We start from the raw sequence: 9984 nt of genomic DNA, 5'->3' as shown, positions 1-9984 counted from the left end.
GCTACCATCTTCTTTTACAGGAGGGCCACGGTATATGTATCAGCTATACCAGGATGCAATGGCAATTGTAAGGAAGGGTAAGCCAGATTTGTTCATTACATTCACTTGCAATCCACAATGGTCTGAAATATCTGAAGCATTGCTTCTAGGCCAGAGTGCGCATGATCAACCGGATTTGACAACCCACGTGTCTAATAAAAAACACAAGGATATGATGAGGTCAATTACAAAGGATAATTTGTTTGGAAAAGTGGCTAGTTATGTTTGTGTGATTGAGTTCCAAAAGAGAGGTTTGCTGCACTCACACATATTATTGATTTTGGCTAATGAATTTAAGGCAACTGAGATTAGTCATTATGATCGATTGGTATGTGCAGAGGTTCCTAATAGGGAAATGGTTTTTAAGTTACATGAGATTATTAGACAATGTAATGTTCATGGCCCATGTGGTGCACTAAATCCCAATGCTCCATGCATGACTAATGGGAAATGTAGTCGTCGTTATCCGCATGCCTTCTCTGAATCTATTGTGGGCAGGAACATACAAGTGAAAGGAGCTATCGTGTGAAAATCGTTGGTTAGTGCCATGTAATCCTTTCCTCTCCATGAAATACAAGGCACACATCAATGTTGAAGTATGCTCCACAATCACAGCAATTAAATATTTGTATAAATATGTGTACAAGGGTCATGACAGAGCAACAATCAGAATGCAAACTGTAAATCATGTAGAAAGGCAAGGAGAACTAGAACATTCAACTGATGGTGTGGTGGATGAGGTCAGTAGGTACTTGGATGCACGTTATATGTCAGCATATCAGAAGCATGCTGGCAAATTTATGAATATGATATGCATGAAGAAAAGCCCGATGTCCAAAGACTACAAGTTCATCTTCCCCTACATAATAATGTCATGTTTTGAGATGATGATGATTTGCAGAGTATAATAGATAGAGAAAGAAACAAAAAAACTACCCTTACAGAGTGGTTTGCATGTAATGAGTTGCACGATGATTTGCAGAGTATAATAGATAGAGAAAGAAACAAAAAAACTACCCTTACAGAGAGTGGTTTCCATGTAATGAGTTGCACGATGATGCAAAAGATTTGCTTTACAGCAGTGACTTTCCCAGATGATGGGTTTGGAACACGAGTCTTAAGAAGTGGACTAAAATAAAGTAAGGCAATAGCATCGGTCGCATGTACAACATTTCTCCATCTACTGTGGTGAGCAATATTTCTTGCGTATGTTGCTTACTATTTGCAAAGGTTGTAAGTCTTTTGATGACTTGCGCACTTTTGATGACTTGCGCACTTTTGATGGGCAATTCTATCCTACTTTCAAGGGAGCATGCATAGCTAGAGGTTTATTGGAAAGTGTTGAAGAATGGTTTATATGTATGCAAGAGGCCGCGTTTCATCAAACCGGTTCGCAATTGAGACACCTATTTGTCACAATTTTGGTGTTTTGCGAGCCAACCTCTCCCGGCCTTCTGTGGGCGAGATTTTCATCAAAACTCTCGGGTGATTTTTTTCATGCATTACAACTGACTATAGAGAATTTAAATGATCATCAGGTAGTGGCAAAGAATGAGGCTCTGTTGCATTTAGAGCACAATGTCATTCTTCAGCAAAACATGGCCGAAGGTTGGTTGAGTTTGAGGCTCTGTTGCATTTAGAGCACAATGTCATTCTTCAGCAACATGGCCGAAGGTTGGTTCAGTTTGAGGCTCTGTTGCATTTAGAGCACATTCTTCAGTAACATGGCCAAAGGTTGGTTGGGTTTGAGGGAATGCCTCCTGTGGATAGATCAACTGTGTCCATAGTTACAAATGGATTATTACAAGAAGAGAGAATATTTAATGTTGAGTAGCCGGCACAGATTGCTGATCAAATGAAAACTTCTCTGAATGATTGTCAACTAGCGGCCTTTAATTGGAATTTGGAGGCAGTATATGCAAGTGTTGGTGAAGTGTTTTTTCTCCATGGTCCAGGAGGGTCTGGTAAGACCTTTCTCTATAATTTCTTGCTTTCTTGGTTGCGTGGGGAGGGACATGTTGCTTTGGCGTGTGCATCTTCTGGCATTACAACCTTGCTACTAAGCAATGGTCATACAACTCATTCACGGTTTAAAATACCATTGGACCTACATGCAGCTAGCACATGTAACATAAAGGTTAACAGTCAGCTTGCAGATGTTGTGAAGCTAGCTAAGCTAATAATATGGGATGAGGCACCCATGACCCATCGATATGCCTTTGAAGCCTTGGACAGGACATTAAGAGACATCATGGGTAGTGATCAACTTTTTGGTGGAAAGGTCATATTGTTTGGTGGAGATTTTAGGCAAATCTTGCCAGTTGTTCCAAAGGTAGGACGAGAGGACATTGTTAATGCCGCATTATGCCACTCACAAATATGGAGAGACACTAAAGTATTGAAGCTTACACAGAACATGCACGTGCTTCGAAATGGTAATAACTTAACAGAGCATGAGGTCATACAGTGGGTTCTAGACATTGGCAATGGAACAGAGAGGGAGGGAATAAAAGGCGGTATTATGTCAATTCCATCAAAAATGCTTTTAGAGAGAGGGTCTATGGAGGACTTGATTAAATGGGTGTATACAGGGCTTCTAAGTGTTGTAGATTATGCATCGTATTTTAGAGAGTGCACCATTCTTGCACCTCGAAACCTTGAAGTTGATGCGATCAATAGCAGTGCACTGGATGCCATGCCTGGGGAGAGCAAGGAGTACTTGAGTGCAGATTCAGTTAATAACAGTGGTGAAGGTTCTTTTTTATATGCAATAGAGTACTTAAATAGTCTTAATCTTGGTGGTGGTTATCCACCTCATCGACTGATTCTAAAAAGAAATGCTCCGATAATTTTATTGCGTAATCTAAATCCTCGGGAGGGATTCTGAAAAGAAATGCTCCAATAATTTTATTGTGTAATCTAAATCCTCGAGAGGGATTGTGCAATGGTACTCAATTAATATGCAAGGAATTTCACACAAAAGGTGTTAGAGGCGAAAATTATTACTGGCACTAACATTGGAGATAGGGTCTTCATTCTGAGAATAACTTTCATTCCAAGTACATTGTAGCTTCCATTTGATATGAGGCGGAGGCAGTTCCCTGTGTTCGACTCCCAATTGCCATGACAAGAAATAAATCACAAGGCCAAACAATGTCTCTTTTAGGATTATACTTGGCAACTCCAGTATTTAGTCATGGTGGACAAGTATATGTTGCTTTCTCACATGTGCGATCATCAAATGCTGTCAAGGTATTTCTTCAAGATACTACCTGCTACTATGAGACCAATGTGAGTGGTCGAGAGACGGTTTATACTACTAATGTTGTATATAAGGAAGTTTGCATATGGCAATAAGAACTACCTAGAAGCAATTTGTTACATGTCTAATTGTTGCCATTTACCATCGGGTTTTATTGGTGGACTTGGAAAATATATCAAATGCAATGGCATTTCCATTCCAAGGGCAAACTTGATTTATTTATTACTTTTGCATGCAATCAAAATTGGTAAGAGATTTTAGATGCTTTACTTCCAAGACAGTGTGTATGTGATCGACCTGATTTGATAGCTATAGGTTTTTTACTAGAATATCCTTTCAATTATAGTCTCTAACTTGGGGGAGGATATCCACCTTATTTCTTGGCTTACAATAAGTGACATTGTTTATAAGTAGATCTTAGAAGTTTCTAGGTAATAATTTTAGGTATCGTATTGAAGTTATGTGTTCTAATTTTCTGTATGCATGTGTATCTTTCCTATTAATAAGCACGTCCTTTCCCTTGCCGTATGATAAGAGGAGGATGCATGCCAAAAGGAGTTTCCATGGCTCTTTGTTCTTTCTTTTATGTATATATTCTAAAAAGTTTTGTTTTGTTTTAGGGACAATCAGGTATGACATTCTATTCACTTTGGATATGTTGGAGTCGAGGGTTGAAGGTGTACAACTTTATATCCATTTTTTCGTATTTATTCATATTTTTATGGTTTTTTAGTGCATGACATATATAACTTACTTTATTTACAGAGCCACCTCTTTGGTGTGCACCCCTTCCTCATCACCATGTTGCTGGGATTATGATAGACGGCCACAAGGATGGGCGCGTAAATTACAAGAAATTATTTCAAGATTTTCATGTTTCTTTATATAACTTCTTAATTTCTTCTTTGTTTTAGGATTTTGCCTGTGGTGGATTTTTTCATGGTCAAAGTTGTAGATGAGGGCATTGAGAGATATGGGATTAGTGTTCCCGATGAGGAGTTGGGAGTATACTTATTTACAAGAGAGTATGTTTGTGACACTGACTATGACACAGAGAGATGTGTTGCCTCTTTTGAGGGATTCTCTATACGAGAGGCTTGGACCTTATTCAGTACATACAAGAGTTTCTCCCTTCGATACCAGTATTTTGTGGCGTCTGATAAAGCTCTATTTCAATCTTCATTTGTGTCAGGTAAGATTAACTATAGCTATAATAGATTTATGGTAATTTTTTAATTAATGTTTTATCAATAATTCTCTCTTTTCTTTGTAGGACCAAGAGTGAAGAAGACATCCACACTTGATGGTCAATGTAGTGGAGATGTGTCAGTTGCATACCATGTTGGACAGCGACGTCATGCATTACCTGTCGTTCATGGCTCTAGGAAGCAGAAGCTTCACTTCTCTACTGATCAGTAGATCGATTGACTGATTATCGCTACTTTTCCTATTTTTGTTTTTTTGTGTCGATCTTTTTCATTGCTCTGCGCGCGAGGATGTTATTTGCATATTTAGTTGAAAATCGTTACTTATTCGATGATAAAAATCTTTTTCATCACTATACAACGAGGATGTTTATTTGCATGTTTAGTTGAAAATTGTTACTTATTCATACATATGTTTGTGCTCATTTCATTTGGAGAGAGAGAGAGAGAGAGAGAGAGAGAGAGAGAGAGAGAGAGATGTGTGTATGTACATGTATGTAACATAGAGAGAGAGAGACATATACATACGTATATATAACATAGAGAGAGAGAGAGATGTGTGTATGTACATGTATGTAACATAGAGAGAGAGACACATATACATACGTATATATAACATAGAGAGAGAGACACACACACACACACACATACGTATATATAACATAGAGAGAGATACACACAAACATGTAAGAACATTCATTATATATGTGTTATAGCAACGTGCATGGTAGGATAAGGAAAGAGATCGTTGTGTGCAATCATGTATACGCTAGGGAATGAATGCTTTATTTTTTTGTGCTATGGTAAAAGAGAGAGAGAGACAAAGAGAGAGTCCCAGGGTAGGCTCCTATTAATCTAGGGTTTGAAAAATATCAAGCTGGGAATTCTACTTTCAAATCTTTGACAACAGCTTCGTCCACTCCACCAACAACAAGTATATCTGTCCTGTCACTTTGTCAATTTGTTCCACTAGCTGACAACCAACACTACATATCGAAACATTCAATTTATGACTTTTATATTTATATCTTTTTTTGTACTATCTATTTTAATCATCGAGGAGAGCAGGGACACATGGCAGGACAAGAGAAGAGTGCAGTCATGTGTACGCTAGGGAACGAATACTTTGCTTTTTTGTGCTACGGTAAGAGAGAGAGAGAGAGAGAGAGAGAGAGAGAGAGAGAGAGAGAGGTATGCTCCTATTACTTTGGGATTTGACGCTAGGAATCCTACTTCTAAACCTTTGACAATGACTTTATCCTATCACAATTATATACATATGAAGCATGGGTCACAAAAGAAAAGTTCCACAAAATTACCATGTGGCACAAATTCAGAGGTTAGAGGCTACGTGCTAAGCACGGGTTAGCCCACTAGTATTTTCAATTTAAAAAGGGTAAAGGGTTGATTCTTGGTCCTCCTTCGAATTATATTACTTTGCGTTGTGGTGACCGGGAAGGTTCTTGTTGCGTAAGCAAAGCCGAGTCACGCTGAGGTATGGATGCTGGCGTACGCATAACTATGTCACGCTGAGGTATGGATGCTGGCGTACGCATAACTATGTCATGCTGAGGAAAAGTTGGGTGACCGGTCATGATTCTGGACACGCGAAGAGTCTTTTAGTGCTGAGGGGGGGTGACTGGTCATGGTGCTGGACACGTGGGAGAAGCCATGAGAATAATAATATCCAATTCTAATTTGTGAGTCTAAAAATAATAGAAAACAATGTGTTAAAAAAAAGAAAAATACGTCTCATCACAGCCACTTTAAAACTGTCCACCAGCCAGCATGCGTCTCGCCGACCACCTTCTCTCACTCAACTCCTGAGTCACGAACAGGAGTGCCTTTTATAAAACACAAATTACAGATAAAAGTCTGTGTAGAGCTTTGCCCCTGCACCTCTAGCTATGGCTATGGCTATGGCTATGGCGGCGGCCTTCAGCTCTCATTTGTCCTCTCTCCTCCCCTGTTCTCTTGAATCCATCCTACTTACCCTTTTGGTAATGGTTTTGGTCTCCCTTGCTATCTTTCACCTCACCCGCCCGAAGCTCAAACTACCTCCTGGCCCCCTCACAGTTCCCATATTTGGCAATTGGCTTCAAGTAGGGGATGACCTCAATCATAGGAACCTCTCCGACCTCGCAAAGAAATTTGGGGACATCTTTCTTCTGAGAATGGGGCAACGGAACCTTGTGGTGGTGTCCTCCCCGGAGCTTGCCAAGGAGGTTCTCCACACACAGGGTGTGGAGTTTGGCTCCCGCACTCGCAATGTCGTGTTTGATATCTTCACAGGCAAAGGCCAGGACATGGTCTTCACTGTGTATGGCGACCATTGGCGAAAGATGAGAAGGATCATGACTGTCCCCTTCTTCACTAACAAAGTTGTGCACCAATCTAGTGTCTATTGGGAAGAGGAAATCAATCACGCCATCGCTGACCTCAAAGCCCGCCCTCAGGCCTCCACCACTGGCGTTGTCATCAGAAGAAGATTGCAGTTGCTCATGTACAACAACATGTACCGCATCATGTTTAACACAAGATTTGAGTCAGAAGATGATCCCCTCTTCAACCAGCTCAAGAAGCTCAATGGGGAGAGGAGTAGGCTTGCACAGAGCTTTGAGTACAATTATGGTGATTTCATCCCTATTTTGAGGCCTTTCCTCAAGGGTTATCTTGCATTGTGCAAGAAGGTGAAGGAAGAGCGGCTCCAGCTCTTCAAAAAGTACTTCATAGATGAGCGAAAGTAAGCAGCAGTTCATAAGCCTTCAATTTGTGTTTTGTGTGTGTTTCTCTAATTGTGATTAGAGGCAGTACTTAGCAAAAAAATTGGGAGCGGCTTTTAATTGTGTGCTGCTAATCTCATCTTGTAGGAAATTGACGAGCCTGAAGCCCTTTTTGAACGCTGAGGAGAAGTGTGCCATCGATCACATTTTGGACGCGCAGAAGAACGGGGAAATCAACGAGGACAATGTGTTGTACATTGTGGAGAATATTAACGTGGCAGGTAAAGTACTTAATAATCAACAGTAAAACTGTTACCTATATAACGTGAACCTGCACGAATTATTGTGGCGCAGAGGTGAGCATGCTTAATTAAAGAGCGTGGGATTTCTTTCTTTCTTGGCTTGGTGTACGTCTGCAGCTATTGAGACGACGCTATGGTCCGTTGAATGGGGGATAGCAGAGCTGGTGAACAACCAAGACATACAGCAGAAGGTGCGGGAGGAGATGGAGAGGGTGCTAGGCAAGGGGGTAGCATTGACTGAGGCAGACACGCCGAAGCTGCCCTACCTACACGCTGTGGTGAAGGAGACGATGAGGCTTCGCATGGCGATCCCACTGCTGGTTCCACACATGAACCTCAACCAGGCCAAGCTGGGCGGCTACGACATACCGGCCGAGAGCAAGATCCTCGTCAACGCATGGTACCTCGCCAACAACCCTGCCTTGTGGGAGAAGCCGGAGGTGTTCGACCCAGAGCGGTTTTTGGGCCCTGAGAAGATCGATGCCTCCGGTAATGATTTCCGGTTTCTGCCCTTCGGCGTGGGGCGCCGAAGCTGCCCCGGCATCATCCTTGCTATCCCCATCCTCTCCCTCGTCCTCGGCCGCCTCGTCCAATCCTTCCAGCTCCTCCCCCCTCCTGGCCAATCCAAAGTGGACACCTCGGAGCAGGGCGGCCAGTTCAGCCTCCACATCGCCAACCACTCCGTCGTGGTTTGCAAACCCCTCTAGAGAGTGCCGCCTCCATCGATAAGCACAGAACTAAAGTATTTTGCCTTTAGCTAAAAAATGCGTGGTTGTTGAGATTCCAAGGAGTGTTCTTCTTCCCTTGAATGTTTGAACTTGAATGTTTGAACAATGTCAACTTGCTAATCAATTTAAATAAAAGATTCGTAACTGTGTTGAATTCGACGAGGAGTTGGAATTCTTTATAAGGACACCAACTTCGATGAGAAATTAGAAGGGCAAACACACAACATACACCAATCAAAGTGCTAAGCAACACTACTGTATGGACACTATAGCCTATATGGCGTAAAATTTTATATCTAATTGACATTTCAAGTATATTAATGACTCCTTCAAAGAGTCAGTGCAAGGTCAAACATGAAGTAGTAAGAAGCAATTTCTTATAAGTGAGGAGGAAAGATTGTTGTCACGTGATATTATGAGCAATTTCTAAATTAGAAGGGGAAAGGTTGTTGATCAAATGGGTTGTAAAATGCTTAGTTGGTAGCTCTTTGGTAGCACAAAATTTGCACCTCTTATTTTGGTGCTTTTTTTTGAGAATTTTATGAGCATCTCTTTTTCATTCTCCTTGTCTCTCTAACACACACACACACATCATGTATGTGCATATACGTGTATCTATGAGAGAGAGAGAGACCAATAATGCTTGCAATAGGCCAAAATGACCTATGAGACTAAATAGTCAACATGAAGACCATGATTCAAAGAGTATAGAAAAAACGAAGAAGTCCTAATAATCAGTCGAGCTACAATATCGTATACCACGTAGATTCATCTTAAGTAAAAGTAATTTAAACTACTTTGTTTTTTGGAGTGGAGTGTTCTTAACGAGGGCTCTACCCTCATGATAGAATGTTAATTTTGCCTTCTATAACCTTCTATCATCTTCTTGGACTTTGAATTCTTGTATGATTGTTAATATTGCCTTGTTTGTGACCTACTTAAATCTTGGCTAATTTTAGTTCTTGCACATGATTTAAAGCGTATCTGCAAACCTTACTTAAATCATCTATCCAATAGAAACTAGATTATTTACTATGTTAGGCACATGCAGTACATTAGACAAGTACCTCATCTTATCATCTTACATAGCCAATGGCACGTTCCCAATGTGAGCAATAGGGTGAGTTTTGCCATTCCTCGTCTCTACATAACTTGGTTTTTCCATATCTCTAAGCCACTCACCATGATAGGTCATGTGGTTAGAGGCTCCCAAATCTATATACGTATATCATCAATGTCTATGGATGTGGATAATACATTTATAGTAGTCACTGAATTCAACATGTGCTGCATAACAAATAAATGCTCACATCTATCTTTAGCTTGCTTGCTTAAAGATATATTATCATTTTATTGTAACTTGTCACTTTTTATGTTACCTGTTTCTTGCGATATTTCTTTATAAATTCTGTTGTTGCAGAGTGACATTTGCACAATAAGAAGCTATCCTTTGAACTTGATCTAGATTGTTGCCTCTGCCAACTGTCTCGGTCTCTCTGGCTCCCCCTCTCTTGAGACTAGCCTCTTCCACCTGTGTGTGTGAATGGTGGCAAGATGAGGGTGCCCAGTTTTATGTCAACAAAGCAGTAGGTGCCCTTGGTTTAGCCCGATAACATGCATTTTTTCACAAAGAATGCCCAATCTCTCATAGTTAGCCTAAGAATTTTACTTCAGGGTCTTCAAATGAAACACCACATGCAAAGTTGGGCACCTAAAAATTTAATC

General features: G+C 40.7%; 1 protein-coding gene and 1 pseudogene across 1 annotated transcript; both read left to right on the top strand.

Annotated features, from left to right (window-relative positions):
- Nucleotides 1-1792: 1792 nt before the first annotated feature.
- LOC147613912 (uncharacterized) lies at nt 1793-4720 on the top strand (annotated as a pseudogene).
- A 1554-nt stretch (nt 4721-6274) lies between these two features.
- Nucleotides 6275-8574, top strand: LOC147613911 (trans-cinnamate 4-monooxygenase-like). Its single transcript, XM_086781915.1, has 3 exons — nt 6275-7249; nt 7377-7510; nt 7649-8574. Exons 1-3 carry the CDS (start codon nt 6414-6416, stop codon nt 8236-8238), a joined length of 1560 nt encoding a protein of 519 aa, XP_086638041.1. The 5' UTR covers nt 6275-6413; the 3' UTR covers nt 8239-8574.
- Nucleotides 8575-9984: the final 1410 nt, after the last annotated feature.

The sequence above is a fragment of the Cibotium barometz genome, chromosome 43, assembly GCF_041138505.1.
Source record: "Cibotium barometz isolate CiBa-2024 chromosome 43, ASM4113850v1, whole genome shotgun sequence".
In the NCBI taxonomy this organism is placed as follows: Eukaryota; Viridiplantae; Streptophyta; class Polypodiopsida; order Cyatheales; family Cibotiaceae; genus Cibotium; species Cibotium barometz.
The sequence above is the reverse complement of the archived record's forward strand: the minus strand, read 5'-3'. Positions and strand labels throughout refer to the sequence as shown.

Bases quoted from the DNA above. Each gene is read 5' to 3' on its own strand.
- LOC147613911 (XM_086781915.1), top strand. From the start codon at position 6,414: ATGGCTATGGCTATGGCTATGGCGGCGGCCTTCAGCTCTCATTTGTCC. The intron at 7,250-7,376 runs GTAAGCAGCAGT...CTCATCTTGTAG, and splicing joins TACTTCATAGATGAGCGAAA to GAAATTGACGAGCCTGAAGC. The intron at 7,511-7,648 runs GTAAAGTACTTA...GTACGTCTGCAG, and splicing joins GGAGAATATTAACGTGGCAG to CTATTGAGACGACGCTATGG.